This window comes from Puma concolor, chromosome B3 (genome assembly GCF_028749965.1).
Source record: "Puma concolor isolate L17-30 chromosome B3, mPumCon1.1.hap2, whole genome shotgun sequence".
Classification (NCBI taxonomy): Eukaryota; Metazoa; Chordata; class Mammalia; order Carnivora; family Felidae; genus Puma; species Puma concolor.
In genome coordinates, this window is record NC_141672.1 from 30,573,911 (window position 1) to 30,597,952 (window position 24,042).

At 47.7% G+C, this 24,042-nt stretch overlaps 1 protein-coding gene across 4 annotated transcripts in view; it reads left to right on the top strand.

Moving 5' to 3' along the window:
- Window positions 1-23,181, top strand: part of DPF3 (double PHD fingers 3) — a 268,289-nt gene extending 245,108 nt beyond the window's left edge. For 3 of the 4 annotated variants that reach the window (XM_025918480.2, XM_086709354.1, XM_086709353.1), the window contains exons 9-11: window positions 2,413-2,525; window positions 12,827-12,908; window positions 13,428-23,181. In XM_025918480.2, coding sequence (XP_025774265.1) covers window positions 2,413-2,525; window positions 12,827-12,908; window positions 13,428-13,498 — 266 coding nt within the window. In that variant the 3' untranslated portion in view covers window positions 13,499-23,181. The remainder of the gene's footprint in view (window positions 1-2,412; window positions 2,526-12,826; window positions 12,909-13,427) is intronic. The other variant, XR_015252215.1, reaches the window with a different exon arrangement.
- The last annotated feature ends 861 nt before the right edge of the window (window positions 23,182-24,042 follow it).

The window sequence follows — 24,042 nt, forward strand, 5'->3', positions numbered from 1 at the left end:
CACATATGTAATCGCCACCACCATCAAGGTACAGACCGCTTCATCACCCCAAAGGTCTCTCATGCTAAAGAATGCTCCTTTAAAACACAGTGTGATCCAGTCAACGCCTTGCTTAAAACCCTTTAATGATTTTCAAGCCCCGAATCCTTAAATAAGGGCTCTAGGTCCCTGTGTAATCTGGCTCCAGGTACCTCTCTACTGCCTCTCACCCTCCCTCCTCCAAACCAGCTAAGTCCCCTTTATCTGTCAGGTATCAGCTTAAAGATCTTGCTTGGATGGTTTCCTTGACATCTCTGACTAGGTGAGGTTCTACTGTGGTTTGTTTCATTATGATTTTCCTTCATGGAACCTATCACACAACGGTAAGTGTGCATGTAGCTTATTAATTTGAGTTCTCTCTGGCTGCATTAGAGGGGTTTGGGGTGCCTTGCTCACCACTGTATCTTTTTTTGTCTAATGCAATGAGTGGCCTAGCAGGTGCTCAGGGAATGCCTGTTAAGTTAATGAACAATTATCTCAAGACAGCTGGTTGTGGCTGGGATGAAGCCACAGAACTGGGCAAAATCGACTTGCATATATGGGTATCTGCTCCATGGACTCATCTTCAACCTACCCAAGGGTGCCCTGTCTGAGAACCTGGACATCCACAGCCCATACCACTCAGAGCCTCAAGCTGGTGTTTTCTCTCTCATTCCCACCCCAGTATTCTTTCTGGGAGATTGGAATTGAGAACAACCCTGTGTCATTCTTAGACAGATCTTTGAGATGTTTTCAAGAATATCAGCTGGATATTCATCTGGGCTTGTTTCTCTCTGGGTCATTGCCATGGTGGCACTTTGAGAGCCTTATTAATTCAGAGCTGTGGGAACTTCTAAGTTGGATGGCACCTGGTGAGTCCTTGAAAAGCTTTTAGATCTGCCCTCTCTCGATGCTTCTGTGTGTTCCTTGCTAAGTGTCCCCCGTGCTCCGCACTGATGAGTCATTTCCATCCCCACTCTTATTCTCTCAGAGAGGACTCCATGAGATTTATATTTGTGGACGCTCATATTTGAAGGATCCTTATGTTGACTGAATAGACAGCATGTTCCTGAATGACCACAATGTAACCAGCCCTCTGAATATTTGGAAGGGAGGAAATGGGGACCTCCTTCTGGGATGTGGCTTTGCCAAGGGGTGGTGCTACCATGTGGGGTCCTGACTACCTGTGGAGGGTACTAGGTTGGTAGGACTGGCTCTAACTGGTGTCCCCTCTCTGTAGTATTCTTCTTTGGGAGAACACGTTCCCTTACAAGCAAGAAGCAATGCAATACACTATGTGGTGGGTTTGGTGGAGCTGGGGGCTCTGGAAAAGGGTGAACCCCCAGCAGAGCTCCCAGTTCTTTTGTGACAGAGTCAGTCATGGACATTGCCTTGGGTGCTGTGGGCAGATTCCTGCAAAACCTGGGAACATCACCCAAGTTTCTCTTCCCTGCCAAATAGAAGGCCAAGAGTCTTCACATTCTATGGCTCATAGCTGCTCTCTCAGGGCTGGCATCTCTCTTTTGGGTGTGCCATGGCTGCAAAGAGAGTCCAGCCCTTCATGCCAAGCCTTGGATGATGGGCCACTGGGACTGTGTGCTCTTAGGTCACAGCTTAATGTCCATCCCCAATTAGTGTCCACCCCTGATTTGCTAATGGTTTGGCTAACATGATACTTGGGATGGAGAAGAGTAAGGACCAGTGGATAGACCTGGTCATTGTGATGCTATGGTACACTTTTTTGCCCTGCCTGCCAGGCCGCTCTCCTCCATGGTTCCTGTTACCGTGCAGGGCGTGGACTTCCACTAGTGTCCTGGGTGTGGGCATGGATTCTTTACATAGCAGTGCAGTGCTATTTCTCAGAGCCCCTGAACTCTGCCCTGGGAAAGCTCACACACTCCTTCTGACCTCCTCCCTGTGCCTGGAGGCAGTGTGAATGTGGACAACTGTGCAGGTTGGAAGGCCTAGCTCCAAACAGCTCTTATGTGTTGCTCCTGTCACGGTTGATGCTGAGGTTTGGGTCGAAATGCTGGTCACTTTCATGGTGCTGCCTTGTAAAGTACACTCCACAATTTCCCTTCTCTTCCTCTCTGATCGCCACTTTCTGTCCTCATCGACCGGTTACACCTTCAAGGGGACGCGACTCTTAGGGCAAGAGGACGTGGATGGCATCTATCCCCGGTAACAGGGTTAATGCCAATATCTCTCTTGGGCCTTGATCTGATGTAACTGCAGGTGGCTGTGAGGGGTGTAGGTAGGGGCCCAGTTTTTCCCCAGCCTGTGCTACCTGCCCTTCCTCTACGTTGGGCATAAATGTGTTTTTGGTTAAAGTGATGTTGAGGGGTGACAGGTCAGATCCTGTGGCCCTTATGCTGCCATTTCTGCTTCTTGCAGGTCACCCAACCTGCCTGCAGTTCACCCTGAACATGACCGAGGCCGTCAAGACCTACAAGTGGCAGTGCATAGAGTGCAAATCCTGCATCCTTTGTGGGACCTCGGAGAATGATGTGAGTTTGGGACTTGCCTTGCAGGAGGGAGAAATCCAAGGGTCTGGGAATCCTTAGAGGGGTGGAAAAGAAGGAAGGAATCTTGTCACTGGGCTCCTGGGGAAAATGTCAGAACCCCTCCTTGCCCAACAGGGACCTTGGGTGCTCTCTGTGCCTGTGGAGGGAGGTGTAGGAGGTGACAGCCAGAGGCTACCTCACTGCCACTTTCCCTTGAGGGTTCAGTGACAGACAGTGGTGCCCACTGCTTATGGTTGGGATGTGCCTGACCATTTACACCATGTTCCAGAGTACGTGATCTCATTGGGTCTAAACGTTAACTCTAATAAATGCAGAATTTAAAAAAAACACACTTTTTGTTATAGACGATTTCAAACTTATACAAAGGTACAGAAAATAATGAAACTGATAGACCCTACCACCAGCTTCAACTATGATCAATACTGTCCAGTCTTGTTTTATAAATCCTCCCACATCCTCCCACATAATCCCAGTCATAATATCACTTTACCTGTAAATATTTCATGTTTCCCCAAAAGATAAGGACTTACTTTTTAACAAGAGTGACAAAAATGTTGACATAACTAAAAAAGAATCAATAATTCCTTAATATAACCAAACATCCAGTTAACATTCCTATTGCCGCAATTGTCTTCAGTGTTGCCTTGCCTTAAACTGTCTTAAATGTTTTTTTATTGTAGCTCGTTTATTTGAATTGGGATCCAGATAAGGCTCATACATTGCAATTAGTTGATATGTCTTTAAAGTTTTTTTAGCATGTATGTTTCCCCTCCATTTTGCTCTCTTTTTTCCCCCTTGAATTTTTGTTTAAGAAATCAGTTAATTTGTTCAGCCGAGTTTCCCAGGACTGTATTTTTACTGACTACATCCCTATACCGGTGTTTGACATTTCCCTCTGTCTCTTATATCTCTTGTATATGGTGCTTAGAACTAGAATCCTCATCAAATTCAGGCTCTTTCTCTCTGGCTCTAATATTAAAAAATATATATTATAATATAGTATATATGGGAATTGATTATACATACATATATATATATGTATATATGTATATATGTACTCATACACACACACACATATATATCTCAAGACTACTTCATAAGTAGTGTGTATTCTTTCATCAGGAAGTAGTTAATGCCTGGTATATTTCTTTTTGTGAATGTAGAAGCTATTGATGATCTTCAACTTGATTGATTATTTTTTAAATGTTTATTATTTTTGAGAGAGATAGTGGAGTGAGCAAGCACAAGCGGGGAAGGGGCAGAGAGAGAGGGAGAGAGGGAATCCCAAGCAGGTTCTACACTGTCAGTGCAGAGCCTGACATGGGGCTTGAACCCATGAACCGTGAGACCATGACCTGAGCCAAAATCAAGAGTCAGACACCCAACCACTGAGCCACTCAGGTGCCCCTAGACTGACTGTGTCATTAGAGGTTGCAAAATAGTGATATTCTTATTTTATAATTTCTTCTTTGTTTACTAGCTGGAGTAGAATTACTGCAAAGTAGAATTTCTGCAAAGAGAAACTTTTCCAACCTTATATTTGGTTACTCTCAAGTTTAGATTATATAGAAAAGGTAGGATAAATGCTTGGTTCTTTCCCTTTATTTATCAGTTTTCAAAATCACAAGGTAGTTTCAACACCTATTCGTGACTTAAAAAAAAACACTCAACAAATCAGGAATTGTGGGATATTTCTTTTTTTTTTTTAACGTTTATTTATTTTTGAAACAGAGAGAGACAGAGCATGAACAGGGGAGGGGCAGAGAGAGAGGGAGACACAGAATCGGAAGCAGGCTCCAGGTTCTGAGCCATCAGCCCAGAGCCCGACGCGGGGCTCGAACTCGCGGACCGCGAGATCGTGACCTGAGCTGAAGTCGGACGCTTAACCGACTGAGCCACCCAGGCGCCCCTGTGGGATATTTCTTAATATGATAAACTTGTTATACCTTAGAACTAAATCCATTATTTTATTTAATGGGGAAACACTAGAGGCATTTCTACTAAGATCAGGAACCAAGTAAGGATGCCCACTATTTCCATGATTATTTGCCATCATTCTAGAGATATTAACTAATGTGATTAGACAAGAGAAATCAACTACTGGTATAAGAATGGTAACAAAGTAGCAAAACTCTAATTCACAAACTAGAATAGTATATCTGGAAAACCCTAGAGAAGCAATGATAAAGTTACCTCAAACATTAAAGGTAGCAGGATGTTATCTGCTGATAAAATTACCACACAAAAATTAATTGGTGCTTAGAACTAGAATCCTCATCAAATTCAGGCTCTTTCTCTCTGGCTCTAATATTAAAAAAATATATATTATAATATAGTATATATGGGAATTGATTATATATATATATATATATATATATATATATATATATATATATATGCCTTCACATGCACAAATAACAGCCAGTTAGGATACAATAGTACAGCAATCCCATTTACAATAGCAACAAAGAAGAAATACTTAGAAATAAGCTTAACAATAATGTGTAAATCCCATATAAAGGGGAAAAAAAGGTTTTTTTGAAAAAACAAAAACAGGTTTGAAACACTTTTGAAAAAGCCCAGAAGTAGACTTGAGCAAATGGAAAGACATTTTTGCGATCTTGGATAGAATGATTCAACATTAGAAAGATGTCAGTTCTTCCTGAGTTTACAAATTTAATTCAAACCCCAAAAAAATACCAAACAAGCTCTTCTATGAAATTAGACAAATTGATACTAAAGTTCATGTGGAAAAATAAATATGCAAGAATAGTCAAGAAAACACTGAAAACAACAAATTATGAGTGGAGACTAGCCCTATCAGTTATTATTTATTTACTATAAAGCCTCTGGTTAAAACAGTATAGACAAATAGACTAATGGAATAGAAAAGAAACCCATAGACTGACCCAGCTATCTATGGACCTTTGGTATTAGGATAAAGGTTGCCTCTAATAACATTTTCATGAATGGTGCTGACACAATAGGGTAATCATTTTGTAAAAGATAAAATTAGGTCCATATCTCACATAATATATAAGAACAGTCTGTAAATGGACTGGGGATCTAAATATAAAAAATAAAACCATGTTAGTATTAGAAGAAAACATGGGTGAATTCCTCTTTAGTCTAAATATAAGGAAAGATTTTCTGTGACTCAGAATTAAGAAGCAATAAAAGAAAATACTGACAGATTTGGCTACAGAAAAACTTGCATAGTAGGGTTGCCTGGGTGGCTCAGTCGGTTAGGCGTCTGACTCTTGATTTTGGCTCAGGTCATAATCTAACTGTTCGTGCGTTTGAGCCCTGCGTCAGGCTCTGTGCTGACAGTGCAGAGCCTGCCTGGAATTCTCTTTCTTCCAACCTCTGCCCCTCCGCTGCTCCTGTTCTAAATCCCTTTGTCTCTCTCTGTCTCTCTCAAAATGAATAAACATTAAAAAAATTTGCATAGTAAAAAACCATGATAAAGTAAAAAGACAGCTAACACACTGGGAGGATATATTTGCAGCATATGCCACAAATAAAGAGCTAATACCCCTAACATATAAAGAACTCTTAACATTTGAGGGACAAGGGACCAGAGACCTGATAGAAAATGGGAGGTGGAGGGGGTGGGCTAGATGGGTGATGGGCATTAAGGAGGGCACTTGTTAGGATGGCCACTGGGTGTTACATGTCAGTGATGAATCACTAAGTTCTACTCCTGAAACCAATACTACACTGTATGTTAAACTCGAATTTAAATAAATAAATTAAAAACAAAGACAATGGGTAAAAACATGAAAGAAGAGTCACAAAAGATGTAAAAATAGACCTGAAACATTTGAAAAAAAAAATGTCTGAACACACTCATAATTTAAAAAATTCAAATGGAAAAAAGGCTGGGATACTATTTCTTACCTGTCAAACTGGGAAGAAAGAGTATGAGAATACATTCTGTTGATGAAGCTGTGGGGAAATTGGCACCCTCATACATTGTCAGTGGGAGTACAAAGTGGTACCACTCTTTTGTAGGGACATTTAGCAATGCCTGCCTAACACAACCACTACGCACTTACCTTTTGACTCAGCAATCTCATCTTTAGGAATCTAACCATGAAGGTATACTTATAACACTATGAAGATACATGTGCGTAAGGTTATTCATGGGTGCATTGTTTATAGTGATAAAATATTGGAAATGACCTAAATGTTCACATGCAGAAGGATGACTGAATAAATGATGGCATAGCCATCACTGGAATACTTGCAGCTATAAAGAAAAATGAGGCAGATTTTTATAAATTGATATGGAATTTCTACGTTTAGTATCATTAAATGAAAAAATCGACGTCAACACAAAATCTGTATCCATAGTATGCTGCCATTCTTATAAGAAAGGCATAGGAAAAAAATATATATATCTGTTTGCTTGTATAAAAGAAATACAGGAAGGATAAACAAGAAACTAAAGAGACTGGTTACCTACAGCAGTGGGAGGGGATGGGGCAGAAAGAACAGGGAAATAGGGGTTGGATAGCACTTCTCTGAGAATGCCTTTTTGTATAGCGCTGACACTTAGGACCAAGGTAATGTTGTACATACCCTATTACAGGAAAATACTAAAATCAACCAGGATGTTGGGGGGGGGGGTGGGCACTGAAGCTGGAACATGAACAGTAGCAAATGAACCTAATGTAAATAGATAGCATAACCATCCTGAAGGGTGGGGAAGCAAAGAACTAACTTTAGTAACTTGAGAAAGCAGTACACGACTATGTGTTTTAAGGCTAAAGGTAGAAAGACTATAAATATCATACCCTAGTTAGTAAATTTGTTTCTTACAGGCACATAAGTTAGTCATTCTGAAACTACCTTATGTATGTACAGGTCCGAACCAATAAGTATATATTGTGGTAATGAGAGCCAGTGTTCTCCATGTCACAGAAAGAAGAGTCAAACAGAGAGGGAAGGCTAGACTGAATCCTGTGGTGTTGGGGGTAGAATAGGGGTGTTAGGATAAATTTGTGATTTTTGATATAACATATTGTGTATCTATATGCTTATATATTTTATATAAGATGTGTGTGTATGTGTGTGTGTGTGTATAGTTCTCTACATGTATACATGTATATCTATATGTAATAGTAGATAGATACAGAAATAAATACAGGTGTGCACACGTGTACCTACACATACATTTACTTCCTAATTCTATTCTCTGGGAGAGCCTAGGAGCAATGATAACGCAGAAGCGATGAGGATCCATGGTACCCAGATACTGGTTTCTAAATACCATTCTCCAGTAAAAGGAATTAGGAACCCTTGGACAAATGGCTGATCCTAGGGCTGGAGATACGAGAAAAGTCTGGAGCATCCTGTGGTACTAGAAAGTAGGGAAGTGCTCAAAAATTGATAAAGCATGCCTAAAGGACACAGGAACTAACTTGAAGGAACTCCTAATGGCAAATCTGGGATAATTTGAGCAACAAAGTCAATAATGATTGTGTTGCATTAAAATCCGAAGAACAAAATCCATACTGCTATTTAAAAATTTGAATAAATAAATAGGGAAGAGTTAAACTCTTTCTCAGCGTAGAATTCCAATTAATAAGTGTAGAGGGAAGAGGGAAATCACCAATAGGCGAACATCACTGTTTTGGGTTGTTGTAAGCAAGAACAACCAATTGGTGCCAATTGGTGAGATTATTTGCATAATCTCAAAGTATCTCCCCAACCAGATTACTTATTAATACATTACAAACGGAAAAATTATAACTTTATAGTAAAAACTGGCAGACACTGCCTAAACTATTTGATCAGAATAACATTACTCGTAACAAGACATATTGGTATTAATGCCCTGATATGATGCACTAAGAAGGGCACCACATCTCTTTTGTAGTATTCTTGCCCAAAGTGCACACCCTTAATCTTCTCATGAAAAAAGATCAGACAAACTCAAATTGAGTGACATTCTACAAAATCACTGGCCTAGATTCTTCAAAAGTATCAAGGTCGTGAAAGACAAACCGAGAAGCTGTCACAGATTCAAGGACACTAAGAATACATGACAACTAAATACAATGTGAGATCCTGGACTGGATGTTGGGAAAAGAGACAGAAGTGGGAAAACTGGTGAATTTCAAATGAGGCTTGCAGATTAGTCAATAGTATTATGTCAATGGTAATATCCTGCTTTTCATGATCGTCCTATCATAATGTAAGATGTCAACACTAAGGGAAGCTGAGTAAAGTGGGTACAGAAACTCTCTGCAACTTTCTCTATGACTAAAATTATATCAAGATAATAAACCAAAAAATAAAGGGATGTTTCCCTAGCTTCTTCCAAAGGTGACAAGGTTTTTTTTTTTTTTTTTTTTTTATAAATAGTATCTTTATGAACCCAAGGATTTAAATATATCTTATTTGTTTCAATCCATTACAGTTAAAATTGTCCTATATTTGACCAGCGAGAATGTAATCAGGTTGGATCTTGAGTCCTTTAGACATGACCCCAATAATAGTATTTGATGGTTTCCTTGCTTTCCAATATGTGAAGTTATTTATACATTTCATGCCCTGGACCTGGAACCAGCCATTTCTTCAAGGACCTCTGGTTCATTTCAGTCAGCAATGATCTTTAGAGAACATAATAGGGGTACTAGGGGTGCTAATTTTTACCTCATTAGTCATTGTTTTGGGGCATTTTAAATGGATACAGCTAGAAAATATGTTTTTGTTTGTTTTAAAGACAAAAATGCTGAATTTGTATGGATACTTGAATTTATACGGATACTTCTAATTCATACTCAGGAATAACTATAGGGTTTTTACTTAACTTCATTGATCTTACATCTGTATTTTCTTTCAAGCATGTCAAAATTCTTCTCAATAACAACATAATCATTCATTTGATACGTACAAGTTTCAGAATATTAATTCCACTATTACCACCAAAAATATGATTGCTGAAAGGAAATATATTTTTATATATACACATACACACGCACTTATTTTTGTTTAAAACTAAGATGATGACTAAGGATGTACAGTCAAACTACTTGATTTAGAGTCACTTGAAATAGTTACTTTCTGTGTGGTTATGCCATCAACTCATACATGATTAGATTCACTTGTTTCATTTTTCTTTTATTTTTAGAGAAATTACAGTGTGAATTTTGTCTTGTGACTATGCAAAATATTTACTGGTTCCAGAATCGAGTCTATTAAAACAAACAGGATATTCAAGAAAATCTGTCTGCTATTCCTACTCTTTCACACTATTCCCTCACTCAGCTCATAGGTGGCCGTTTAAAAAAATTATGGCTTATCTTTCCTTTCTACTTAAATATAACATTATATGTATATATGTATGAAGTTGTAAGAATTCATGTGTATGAACCCATACGCATAATGAATCCAGAAAAAAAAAAATGCTTTTTCTTGGAAAATAGTAACAAACACACCTGTTTTCCTCACCTTGCTTTTTTTACTGGATATCTTTGAGATTACTCCACCACAGTATTTAGACATAATCTTCATTTCTTCCCACAGCTGCATAGTTCTTCATTAGTTAATTCAAACAGTCTCTTGTTGATAGACATTTGGGTTAGTTCTGGTCTTTGGCTTTACCAACAGTGTTAATACAGAGGTTTCTCGTTGACTGTAGGAGAGGAATCAAGGGTGAGGCTGCTTGGGCAGTAGGGTACCTCTCACATAGGCAGGGATTTGCCATGCACATTCCAGACTAGGGTTCCCATTCTACTGGAACTATAGCCATTGTGCTGGAACTGGTTCTCTGGTACTTGGGAGTAAGAGGTTCTTAAATTATGTTTTTCATGGGGGTTACCATGAGCTGGCCGATCTGGGTGGACCTGACAAGCAGTTATCCTGAAAAGCACATGGAAAAGAAGAGAATGTGGTACTAGACAATAATCAACCCATGAAAAATGTATTTATATCTAGAGACACCTGGTTTCCCTTTGGGAAAGTCTAATCCACTGTATTCTACCTTCTTGTACTTCTTGTGTCAGCGCTATAGTAGCAGTCATGTGTCTTAAAGACTTTGGTAATACTGTTTCTGACAAGTCTCTCCCTCCCTATTTTCTGTCCCCATCCTAACTTGTTCCTCCTTGTATTATTCCTAAATCATATGGTCATATAGCTTACTTCAGCTCCAAAATAGTGGTGTACATTTTTTGGAGTAAACCACGCCATCCTGGTTTTCATCCTAACTCTCTGACTGCTGCCTTAGTCTCTTTTTTCTCTGCTTGTCCTTTAAAGTTGGTATTCCCAAGGGTCTGTTTTTGGCCTTTATCTCAGTAACCTTTTTTGAGTCCTTGATATTTCAGAAAATTCAATGACAGCTATGGACTTACTCTTTTCTCCGAAAAATGTACATTTGTGCATATAATTTCAAATTTGTTCATATAATTTCAAGAAATTAATGGACATCCCTCCGTGAGTTCAAGTTCAAGGACATCTGTAACATATCATGGGCTTCCTCTCTTAGGACCTCCATTGTCATCTTAATCACCAATGTCTTCCAAATCCATATCTCATGATCAGGCGTCTTTCCTGCTGTCCAGCTGCCTCCAGGGCATCTCCACCGCATTATCTGTGGACGTATATAACATATCTCTGGCTGAGGTTGCCTTCTATGTCCCACGTCTCTACTCTTCCGCCCATGTCTCAATGGGTGGTTGTATCATCTGGCTTGCCGACCAAGCCACAACCCAGTAATGTTCTTGATTTCTTCTTTATCATTTTCTACATCTAATCAATAACTTTCAAATGGGAACAGGACCCTTACCTTTTCCCCATGCCACAACCCTAGTTCAGAGTTCACCTCTCACCTGGATGGTGGTAGTGCATCCTAAGCGGCCTTTCAGCCTGCAGAACGAACCTCCTTCCACCCAGGTATCTATTCTTACACAGCAGCTTGTGAGATCTTTCTAAATTCCATGGGTGACCAGTCACTCCTCTGTTGCTAACTCTTCAAAAGCTTCCCATTGCACCACTGAAAGGTGTTAGTATGATTTAAAAGAGAAAAAAAAAAAGTCTTTCATGATATCTCCTGCCTTATTGCTTGCTCACTGGGGTTTCCAAGTTCAATATCTACTTTTTCCAGGATCTCCATACGGAGGGGTGCCAGGGTGAGATTTGATACAAAACTTAGTTTTGCAAACGTCTTATAAGGCATCCAAGCAGGTCCAAAGAATAGAGCAGAGCTGAACCTGGATAATGGGGACCAGATCACAAACACATCGCTACTGTGTGCCAGTTCTGAAGGAGATGTGGAGATGAGTTCAGACAAGGTTCTGCCCCAAGGGCCTGACGATCTGTAAAGGAGAGGACAAAGGAGGCACATTCCAAAAGGAACTATTCCAGAAAACAATTGTGTGTACATGTCTACTCCACACGTGGCTTTGTGGCCTAAAGCAAAATGCAATTAAATGTCAGAGGGAACTATGGGGATGCAAGAGGGGAGAGAGAACTTCCATTGGATGTAGATTAGTGACATCTCTGTAGAACAGAAGAGCTGGAAGACTTGAGGTGTGTAGGGAATGGTCCAGAAGAGCAGGGGTCAGGGGCTGGGAGAGTGTCCAGGAACAGGAGCAAAGGTGTATACTATGTCTTTGGAAGTTAAACACAGCGCTAGAGGGTCCTGTTCTCACCTGGGCTCCAGCCTCCAGCCCCTGACGAGGCATTTGGGATCTGGAAGGTGGCATCATATCACATGCATTTCTCTATATGGGCATAATGAAATCCTGCAAAGGTTCTGAGTTGTCATAGATGTTACCATCAAGTATGGTTGTTGCCCATTTCACAGATGGAAAGGGTAAGGTTAAGAGGACTTCAATTAAAATTTTCAAACGCTTAAAGTTCTTTCTATGCACTAGGCAGTCACCATGGGGAACACAGAAATGCAGTAAAGTGTTTTTCTGCCTTATGGAGACAGGGTTACTGGCTACAGGAGTTCAGAAGAATAAGGAATCTCTTTAAGCTTGAAAGTGAGGTGGTAGTCAAGGAAGGCTTCTTGGAGGAGGTATGATTTGATCAGAACCCTAAAGTGGGGGTAGGGTTTGCATAGTTGGGGAGGCAGAGGAGGAGTTTCCAGGTATGGGCAGAACACAAAGCATATTCAGGGGACAGGGAAGACTTCAAACGGGGCCTGGAAAGGGGCATTCAGGAAGGTGGATCCGCACAGAATCGGCTGGAGGAGTAGGTGGGGGCCGGACGCTGGCCCTAAATCATTCACGCTCTCTCTCTTCCTCTCCACCTATTCTGTACTCCGCCAGGACCAGCTACTCTTCTGCGATGACTGTGACCGTGGCTATCACATGTACTGTTTAAATCCCCCGGTGGCTGAGCCCCCAGAAGGTAATGATGATGAGGTCGACAGTAGCCCCAACAGCTACTCCTACCGCTTCCTGAGCCCTCACTATGGTGCAGGCCTGTGCTGAGGCCTTTCCGTATCTTGTCTCATTTAATGATCACGATCCTTTGAAGTAGGTACGGCCACGGCCATTGTACAGATGAGAACACCGAGGCATGGTTCCACCCCCAGAAATGACAACTTGGGGGCCAAGGAGACGTTTCCTGGACATGTGGCAGAAGTGGTGGGGGAGGAAGCCTCCCCGGGGAACTGGCCTAGACCTGGTGGCTGCCAAGGAATGAGGGGCTTCACAGCAGTTCAGCTGATCGCCTCTGAGCACCTAACTTTTCTGAGCGGCACTTACCCTCTGCCGAGCTGCAGGCTCCGGCGCATTTTCAGGCCGGGGACTCAGTCTCTCAGCTGTGAAAGTCAAAAGAGAAACGGGGCTTGCGGGAGTTAGGGCCAAGGGGCGGGGCTTGAGGGTGCGAGAGCGGCTGCTGGTAACGCCATCTTGTTTCTTGCAGGAAGCTGGAGCTGCCACCTGTGCTGGGAACTGCTCAAAGAAAAGGCCTCAGCCTTTGGCTGCCAAGCCTAGGGCCCCAGGTTGCTGGAGAGGCTGAGGCGGAGCCCAGCTCAAACCAGATCAAGCCCCCGCTCCCATGTATCCAGACAGACCAACTGTAAGGAAAACCTGTGGTCACAGAGGGCATGGCCACGTAGAACCAAGAGGGTGAGGTGTCTGCTTACCTCCTACACACAGGTTCTGGTACTTCAGCCGTTCCCTCCTTGTTTCTACCAGAAGGATCTTGCACTTTTGAAGAACACCCCTAGCCCCGGCCCTGTGGAACCCCCTCACATTTACCCCAGCACTGAGGCCCTCTCACTGGCTCCCATTTTAAGGGAAGCTTGTTTTGTGACCACCTATCAGTCATTCACGTGTAGTTTGGTGTTTTCTATCTATTGTGTTACAAGAAATCCTCACACAGCCTCCCGCCTCCTGCTTCGGCTCTTCATCCTGAACTCAGCAGAGGAACAAAGGGCTGTGGAGAAGTTGTTATTTATTACAAGCCTCCCTGGAAACTTCTAGACTCAGAGTCGGGAGGCCATCTTGACGATGAAAATCCTTTTTTGTTCCTTGGTCTCTGTGAAGAAAAAAAGCAGTTTTCTGGACCCCCAGCAGATACCTAGTGGTGTCTACAGCCAGGGTGGTCTCTTGATGGGGCTGGGGGGTGGGGAGGGTACTAGAAGTGCTGAGGAGTGGGCAGACACATTGGGAGGAAAATTCTGAGGCCCCGCCACAGCCCGTCAGTATTTGTTATCCATCGGGAGTGGCTTTGCAAAGGATCAGGCTTTGCAGTTCCTTGACCTTCTCAAGGGCATCCTTGAGGTGAGACAAGCCACAGCCAATGGCAGGGGACATGCTAAGGCTCTGCCTCCCAGCCAGCCTGGGTCTGGAGCTTTCCCTGGGACTAAAGAGCCAGGAAAGTGCGTGCGGGCTGCCCAGAATCTAAACATTGATACAAAGGACTGCAGCTCTGACTGAGCAACCTTTCAGTATTGATATGGCACCACGAATTCCTTTTCCCAAGTAATTTCTTCCTTCCACCCCGTGTATGTTTGCCACTATCTCCTGATACCCGACTCTGGAGATTTCAGGATGGGGAAGAGATGATTGTCACCTAAACAAATAACCGGGTCGGGGGCGGGGGGGATGTGATTATTTACGATCACGGTGGCAGCGACGCAGAATCCTCAGCTCGAGCGCTGCTCTTGTCCCCGAAGCTCCCCGGTACATGCTGGACTCTGGCTTTTTTTTTTTTTTTTTTTTTTAAATGTTTTGAGAAGAAAGAGGTGGGAGGCTGAGCTTCCGAGAAATCTGTGTTGGAAGTCAGCCCCGAGGGCTGGAGCGGATCGGGCTGTCTTTGAATCTCGGTAGCAGTGGCAACGGCAGCAGCACACAATAACTGACACATTTCTGGAAAAATCATTTGCCCAAAGGGCAGGTCTCGGTGAGTGGGACCCTCGCGCATGCTCGGCTTCCCTGAAATCAGCCCCATCTCTGTGGTCCGGCTGCGTACAACAAAGGCCGAGGTTATTTTTAGTCCTTCAGCTCCTGAAGAAGGCCCTGGAGACTTGGGCTAGTTGGGCCACTTCTGCCCGGCAGAAGTGTTCGCTCCGAGACTTGGCAAGAGCCTCCCTCCCGGGCTAATTGCTCTTGGCCAGTGGACCCGGACAGCCTGGCAGAGTGACCTGTGGCAGGAGATGGGGGTCACTCTCCTGCAGGGGCCCGTGGACTCCGAGTGAGCTACGTGTATACATAATGATCTTGTTTAAAGGGTCCTGTCCAGATGGGATTTGCATCTTCCTCATAAGATACTTCCTTCCCCCTGCTGTTTGGCGAACCTGTTTTTGGATGCTGGAGGTCCAGGGAGGGTTTCGAAAGCTGCTGTGTTTTCACGTCATCTGTTACCCAGACGGGTCACACCAAAGGGGCAGATGTCCTCTCCCGACTGCTCCGGCTCTCTGTCCTCCCACAAAAGCCAAAGTGGGGTGTCCTCAAAGGCTGACGATTGGTTTTGAAAATCACTTTGACTTAATTTTAGAGAAAAAAGTTACCAGAATGTTCCCAAATGCCGCAGTGGCTTTCATGTTTAAAAAGGAAGTCCGAAACCCAAAAGTGTGGCCCTGCTACTTGACAGGTCCTCTTTGGAGTATGTGCGCACATGTTCCCCACCTCAACACAGATGATGGGGTGGCCCTGTTCTACCTCCAGCCCCACCTGCTGCCCACGGAAGCTATGAGGAGGAATTGAATCTTGCAAGACCAGGTGCTATAATCCTGCAGTGGAGGGACCGGGGAGTGCTCAGAGCTCTAGAAAGGACATTAGGAGGGTCCAGGGTTCCCTTCCCAGTTTCATGCCCTCTAGGCTGGGTCCAACCTTGTCCTCTTTGGAGATCTCAGTTTCCCCATCTGGAAAGTGGGGATAGCAAAGCCAGCTCGTGGGATGGCACTTCCAGGGTACTGCAAGAAGACAGAATCTCCAGAGTCACATTTATCACTTGCTGTATTGAAACAGAGAAAGTGGTGGTAAATTTCAAATTGGTCTTTCTTTGAGCCCCAGAGGACGAGCTAGAATCATGGGATACACGTTGATGATCAGGGTTTTAGTTTTGTCTTTGCTACTCAGTAGCTGTGTGGCCTTGGGCAAGTCACTTAACGTCTCTGAACCTGTTTGCTCACCTATGAAAAAGAGATAATAATACTTTCCCTGCCTGTCCCACAGTGACAATGGGAGACCCAAAAGGCATAATGTTATATAGATAACCACTGGAAAGCAGCACTTTCCAAGGAGGGATCCGAAATGACTTGTATGCCCCCTTCTTGTGTGAATTAGCCAAGGTTAGATGCCTTCTCAGAATCTCCCTTTTGACCAAAATGGGTTTATGTTTTAGGGGCTAGGCTGCCTGTGGTCAGGGCCAGTCGGCCGAAGCTGTGACAAGGAAACCGGGACGGTGCGTGGGTCTCCTGTTGGTGGGGGTGAGGGATTTACCCTGGGGTTGGGGATTTCAGAATGAAGATACTTGAGCTACTGCTTTCTTCAAGATCATCGTGGCCTAGAACGGGGCGCCGACTCCGGGAGAGGGCCGTAATTCAGTTCCGTGTGGCATTCGCTTAAAAACTGGTTTAAAGCCCAGCTCTGCTACTTTCTAGCTGGTTGACCTTGGGCAAGTGACTTTGCCCTTCTGAGGTTCATTTTCCACATCTGGGAGGTAGGGAGATGTGGCCTGTCCAGCAGGGCTGTTGCAGGGATTAGCAGTTTTGCTGGCGAAGATCCTGGCTCGGGACCTGGCACGATGGAGGCCCCCACCCTGTGGCATCTCGTCACTGGGTATACAGGCCACCAAGGGGAGATAATGATGCTCTTGGCTGCCGGCCAGATCCCTGGAACAGCCCGAGTGCCTTTGCTCCACTTCACCCTGATACCGTGGCTCTAGCTGGCCAGAGAGGAGGTGAGGCTACACGATCCGAGCCGGAAGTTGAAACCCTATGTTTCTGAAACACTGCTTATTGGGCCTGCAGCAAATCCAGCGCGGGCAACGGCGATGAGGAAATCCAGACAAGGCCTCTGTTAGGAGATTTACATCCTGATTTCCTTCTCACCGCCCCCCCCCCCACGGACTCAGAGCACCTGGAGCAGGATCCCAAGGCCTTCTGTCATTGCTCCAGGGCCAGGTGGGAAGTCCAGGCAGGCGGTGAGGAGCGGTGGCTTCCCAGGGGGGCCAGCTCAGATGTGTGGCTGGAAGTACGGTGTGTGAGCCGTGGGTGAGAAGGAGGGAGGCCAGATTCCTCCCGAGCTGGAGAAGATAACAGGTTTTAAGGTTGGGGGAGGGTTTGGATTTCACAGTGATGGTTTCATGATACCCTGGAGAGTTACACTCATGGTGCATTTTAGGCGTTGTGCTTTGAACACAGCACGAGATTCCTTTCGGCCCTCCCCTTTAAAAGTTCAGATATTTTAAGAAAGAAAAATGGGATGATTATTATTACTCTTCCTATTGGGGGCAAGTTTAGGAGACAGACCTGTGCTCTTGAAGAAAGACTGCCGGCAACTTCAGGCTTTAGACTCAGAGAAGAGGGGCCCCTGGTTTGCTCTCTGAGTCTGTGTTTGTGGGGGGGTGCAGGGAGCCCCAGGGACCACCTTTCCTGTCCCTGGGCCGGTTCTCAGCCTGTTACCAATGGGAGGACCCAGGCCCTCCCCTGCTGCCCACCACAGGCCCCTCCCTCCCCAGGATGTGCCTATGTCACACCCCAAGGAAATGGTGGCTCCCTGGGCCAGAGTCATGCTCACACTCCCAGGGAAGATGCCCAACGTGCCACACCGGGCTCCTTATCGGAGCTGTGCATTGGCGTCTCCTGTGGTGGGTTCGTATCCCTGTAGTGGTGTCACCTGTAGAGAGGGAGGGGGGAAGGGGGCCTAGAGGAAGGAGGTGGGGAGGGTCAAAGGTCTTTCAGGTTCCGCAAAGCACAATGAAGGCAGGGGAGGGTCCTTGAGGAGGGGACCAGAAACCTGATTTCCACTTAGAAGTCCCGGAGCTAAATGGCTAGAGGGTGTGGGCCGGGGAGGCCGGAGTGCTGCCACCAGCTCGGGTGCCTTGAATGTGGGAGGACGAATGGAGCCCTTAGACACACGGACCGGGGGGCCTTCCTCTGAGCATCTCAGCAGCTGCTCCTGGGAAGGCCTGGCCCCCTCTCCATGCTCCTAGCCCGGGCTGCTGTGAAGAGACGCCCCAAAGGAAGCACCTCAGGAAGCAGGGATGGGGAGGTGTCTGGGCCTTGCCTGGGCCTCATCCAGCTGGTCTCCCAGAATGAACAGGGGGCTCCCCGTGGGAGGGAAAAGATCTGGAAGTCGGTGGGTTCCCAGGGAAGGCTCTGAGCGAGCCCTGGCTGTGTGTCCCCGCAGACAGCTGAGACCTGAGGTGACTCCCCAGGGTCCTGGGTGGCTGTGCTGCGGTGGGGGCAACAGGAGTCAGAGGGTACAGGAATGCCCCTCGGTCAGTCTCTGTGTTCCCAGCTGCCTCCCTTTCTTTGCTCCGGTGCCTTGAAAGAGGGTCACTCCAGGGTTTCCCCCTCTTTGGCCCCACCAAGAGAAGGAAACATTTGTGCTGATGGTGACATTTCCCAGGGCAGGCCAGAGGAAGGCAGGAACCGGGACTGGCTGGCAGCCAGAACCCTCTTCGGCAGAGATATAAATACTAATAATGACCTCTAGCCCAGGCAGCGAGCAAAGTGGCCATTCAGGACGGCACCGACCCAGTCTGGCACATAAACACTGCTGCGGTGGGAAGAGGAGAGTGGGTGAACGGTCCCTGTAGGACATGGGGGAGGCCCTTGAGCCCCTCTATTTTCCCTCAGCAACATCCCCACGTTATGTTTATGCCCCTGCGTCCTGTCTGGCTGCCTCTCTGCATCTCTATTATTTCTATCAATGTTATTAATATTGACGATGAAAACAGGGACACACAAAAAACACACACCCTCCCTTAACAAACTAAAAGTGAACCTATGTGTGGCTCCAGGACAAGAGGGAGAGCCTGTTTGTCCAAGGAGTGGGGGAGGGGGCGCTCTTTCCCTGAGGTCCAGCCAGGCCCACCCCTGCTTCCGGCCCCTGCACACCGCAGGGGGTGAGTCTTGTTCTTGGAGGGTCACTGGCCCATGGACTCTTTTCCCTCTTCCCTCACTCACCTCTGCTTCTCTGGGGGACACGTTTGGCAATGGTTGTGGACTCCATTCTGCTTTCTGTCAAAGGGATGCACAGATTTTATGGGCTGGAGTTGGGATTGTGGTTCTTATTGACTTTGCCCTTCCATGTTTACTGCCCCCACCCCACCGCACCCCAGACCTTGGTTCTCCTCTTGCAGGGCCTGCCTCCTCCCTTCCTGCCCTTGCCCCTCTCTGCCCCCCTGCCAAGCTAGATGCTGAAGGGTGGGATGGTGGCAGGAAGAAGAAGAAAATATACCCCCTGCACATTTTCAACATGTAGTTGAAAAGGCCTAAATTAGGTACTGGGGGGGGGGGGAAGGAAAGACACATTGCGAGATAATATGTGAGTGAGAGCATGAAAATACAGCACGGTTATCTCGGAGCGGAGGAGGTGGCAGGGCAGGTGGCGGGAGAGGCGGGGTAGGGAGGCAGAGAGCCCCGGCTTCCCGACGCATCTGGTCCATCAGTGTGCCATTTGGGAAAGCAGGGAAGTCACGCCGTGGCAGCAAATGGTCAGATGCCCAGGGAGCCTTTGTGCCTCTGGCTGGGAAGAGGAGGGATGTCCATTCTGGCTGCTCGTCGTTTATCTGCCGCGTTTGCCCAGGGGGCATTCGTGCTCGGATGGAAGATGTGCACATTTCCTGCCCACTGTGAGGGATTGCCAGGCAGGCTGGTACGGGCTGAGACACTTGGCAGGGCACCCGTTCTGTGCAGGGCGGCCCACAAAGCCCTAGAGCGGCTGGGAAAAAACGAACCACATCCTGGCCCAGGCTTCGACCTGCTTTTCAGCTCTAAAATCACACTCGGTCTCAGCCCTCTGACCACACGCCAGGTAGCGTACCATCAGGGAAGGTGTGTGCGTATCTAGGTCTCTTTCCTTGTGTTCATGCATATTCATCCACAGAAGAGGAGCAGGCTAAGTATTCAGTTGTTCCCACCTTCTGGGAGTTTGGGCGAGGTGGGGCGGGGGAGGGGAAGAACACGGTCGACCTCAGCCTAGTTGCCAGTGTCCGTCTGCCCAAGCACTGGCTGCTGCCCTTGGAAGGTGACCCTGAGCCTCCGTGATGATGAAGGCACCTGGGTTGGCGTGTGCCGAGCGGCCAGAGGACCGGAGGCCGTGCCTCCAAATCCTGCCTTGGCCTCCTGGGGTGGCGGGCAGGGAGGTGCAATTGGCAGGGCCTGATGAGAGCTGGACAGTGACACTCACAACAGCCTTGCCCAGTCCCCACTGGAAAGAGCAGGGGGGCATGGTGGGAGGAGGGCCTCACGCTCAGACCGGGTGGACGCCCACGGAGACCCCCGCCAGCCTGTCTCGGCCTCCTGTGCGGTTCTGGCATGGCAGCGGGAGGCAGGCGTCGGGGAGAGGCCCGGCGCTGGAGGCGTTTCCAGGAAACCCCCTCTGCCCACCTTTGGCCAGGTGCTCATCGGCTCCTGACTTCGTGCTTCACTGGACTCCCTGTTGTCTGAATTGACAGCATCAGGAATACACCATTTGTTCCATCCCCCCTTTCCTCTGCACATGTGACAGCTGGATTTCAGCTGCTCACCGTTATTCCCCAAAGCAGCCACACTGAGCTCGCTTTCAAGCTGGATGCCCGGGCTTGGGCGAAGTCACGTTATCTGCCCTCGCGTGGGCCTTAGCGCAGAGCTGGCCTAACGCAGCCTTCGGCCTCTCTGCTGGAGACGCCCTGAGAAGGCTCTTTGGGGTCCCTGGCCAGGACACGGCTGTGAGCGGGCAGAATTTTGGGACCTCTGGCTTCCGTGATGCCTGGCTGTGAGACTGGTTTTGAAGCGTTTGAGAACCTGAAATGCTCTCTGGGGTCTGACCCACTGCCCATGTGAAAGCCGGTGGTTCTTTTGAACCAAGCCTCCTTTGAATGACCCGGATTCCCCCCAGTCTCCCGTGCTGGTGGCAGCAGAGTGGGGTGGGTCCTCTGACTTGGATCCGATCCGGGCCAGACTGGCCGCACCGCACCCAGGCAGAGGCCTCAGACTCTGAGCCCACTGGCCCCCTCAGCTGCATGCGGGATGGACCTGGGAGTGGGAGAGCTCTGTTGGCCCCACGGGCTGAGCTCGGAGAGGGTCTTCCCTCCCACCTCCACGCGAGCAGACTCTCAGGCTGCGAACACAGTCTGCTCACACGCCCTCCCAGCCGGATGTGGACACCCTGGGCCAATCAGGAAATGGACACCTGAAGGAGAGACTGGGCAGTCCGCGTCACACGGTGCAATGGTGCAAGAGCCCGTCCTCAAGTAGGTCTGCACCCCCCCTACCCTCCCACGACGTGTTTGGGCTGAGGGCGATCTTAAAGCCCGGTTTTGCAAACATTCCCTTTTGAGAGCCAAGAGATGGAGCATCTGTGCCCAGAAGCCAAGAGAAATGGCTTTTCCTCTTCCAGTCGCCTGATGCCCCACTGTGTTCCTCGCTAGGAGGCGGCTGGTTCTGGTGGCTGGGGTGGGGGCTGCCCCCGCATATGAACCCCTCGAGTTCCTGGTGGGCTGGGGTAGAAAGGGTGAAGGGGTCCCTTAGGAGGAGGTGCCTGCCCGAGTGCCGTATGAGGAAGCTCATGCCTGTGCGGGTTCTGGGAAGGGCGTGGAAGCCGTCTGGTTGACTCAGAGTTGGAGAAGTCTGGGAAGGGGGTCAGTTTAAGTCCTCACTGCGCTGTCTCAGCTGGTGAGTAGACCCCGGGTGCCTCGCAGCCTCAGGAATTTATTGCCCCCAGGCTGCTTTGGCTGTATTTGCAAAGGGTACCCCTGGAAATGTGCCGGCGATCTCCTATTGCTGTGTCTCCATGTACGTCTCTGGACGTGAAGACGTGATGCAAACCTGAGGTCACCTTCTCCCAGGTGGGGGCACAAGAGAGGGAAGCCCCTTTCCACGGTGCACCCCCATCATTCCAAAGTGCTTTCTTGTCTCTTGTACTCTCGCACTGCTCCCCACCTCGGCTCTTTCTGAAACTCGTAGCCATCAAAGAACGGCCGAGAGAGCTGGCCTTGGTGAGCTCTAATGAGATGCCTGCTAATGAGGGTCTTCCTTTTATGCTCCCTTGGACTCCCTCCCCCCGTCCCCCCACCCCCGGACCTAAGGTTCCAGCATCACATTACCTTCCGCTGACTGGACAACTGAGGGGCTTTTCCTTGAGCTGCTTGGGTGCTTCGGAAAGTGTCCAGGACTGAGGCTGGCACAGTTTCTGTGAGGTTAGAGAGAAGGGCTACCGGCTTAGGAAGTCGGATGTAATGGTCTGAGCGAGAGATCCCCACTGGCTCCTCTGAAAAGCAACCGCGGCAACAGACACATGAAATCTCCCACGCCCACCCCCTGACCCTTTCGGGTGTGACGTGATGTAGTGTCAGTGTGTAGGGGTGTCTGTGCCACTCTTCTCCTGTCTTCTGGGGTGCTCCTTTCCCCTGAGTGTCAAGTCCCCCCCTCTACCGTGGCTCCCGAAGTGAAGAGTGCTGTGGTGTTTCTGCCCTCTCTTAGGGATGTATCGGGATCCCTCGTGTCTCGGTATTGGAGGTGAGGCCGTGCCACGCCTCCCACTGTCCTCAGGGGACGCGCAGGCTCTGTGACTTCCCAGACAGCTGGTGTATGTGACAGTCTCCAGGAGGATCTCCAGGTTGCAAACAGCCCACATCCTGATTTAGGCTCGCAGGAGGCAGAGGGGACTGCTTTGCTCAGGAAGGCTGCCTGGAGGGGCTCTCAGTGAACCAGGGCCCCTCCGTCTCTCCCTGCCTTTGCTTCTGTCCTGACCAGGTTCTGGGAGGAGGGCCTTGGAGAGGTCACCACCCAGAGCCAGCATAACGTGGGCATCAAGCAGTCTTGGGGACCCTGGACGTCCCAGTCCCTCTGCGGAGCCCTTGCACGTTCACAAAGACTGAGTCACAGGCCCCGTCCCTTCTTTGCTGTGGTTAGTATCTTGTTCTGTGGTTGGTTAGCAGTGTTGATGACCTATGTAGCGAATCTTTTTTGTCTGCAATTTAGAGAATGTGTAAACAAATAAAAGGCTTTGAAACTCTTGGGAACCTTTGGTTATTTCCCCCCTCCCACCACCAACCCAGTCGTCAACAAATCCACTGGAAACGTACAGATCCTGTGGGAGTGGGGCCCTTTCACACCGGGGTATACAGTGGGAAGACATATGTACGTGTGTGTGCGTGTGCTTGTGTGCACGTGCACGTATGTCAGGCTGCAGGGAAAGCCTGATGCCTACCTGTTTGCAAGGAGACCCCAGGAGCAACACGGGCCACGTCTCGGTTGTTGCTGGTGATGGAATTCTGACCCCCACAAGCTCCGGGGAAGCCTCGGTCCCTGCAGCTTTCATGGGCACAGCAGACAAACACAACCTACAGCTTCACCTGAGAAGACCCCTCTGAGAGGCCCGGGCATTGGGAGAGAACCCCCTGGAACTTCCGGGGGAGTGGGGTTGGACGATTCACAGATGACTCAGGGCTGAGGTAAGGGGACGTGGTGGGGGAAAGAGAGACCTCAGGCTCAGGACCATCTAGAAGAGCCAGCCGAGTCACCACCCCTCCCCTCTCAGGTCAGAAACGGCCTTCCATAAAAGGCAGTGGGATGGCCGCCCTGAGCCAGGAGCAAGAGGGCCTGTAGAAGACACATCTGCCCTGAGACCCTCCGGAGCTTAGCAACCACCTTAAAGGAGCAGCGGGACCCCCGGCCCACACGGCCAGTGGTTTCCTGAGGCCGCGAGCCAGGAGTCAGTCTTCCGAAACCACATTTAAGAAAAATCAGCAAATAAAGCCTGTCCCATGGGGCAGGCGTGTGCAGCCGAGAAGACAAGGCCCCACCCCTCGCAGGGCTTACAAGCCAGACAAGTAATAACATACGAACTGGGGGCAGTTGGGAAATGGGGGCGCTGGA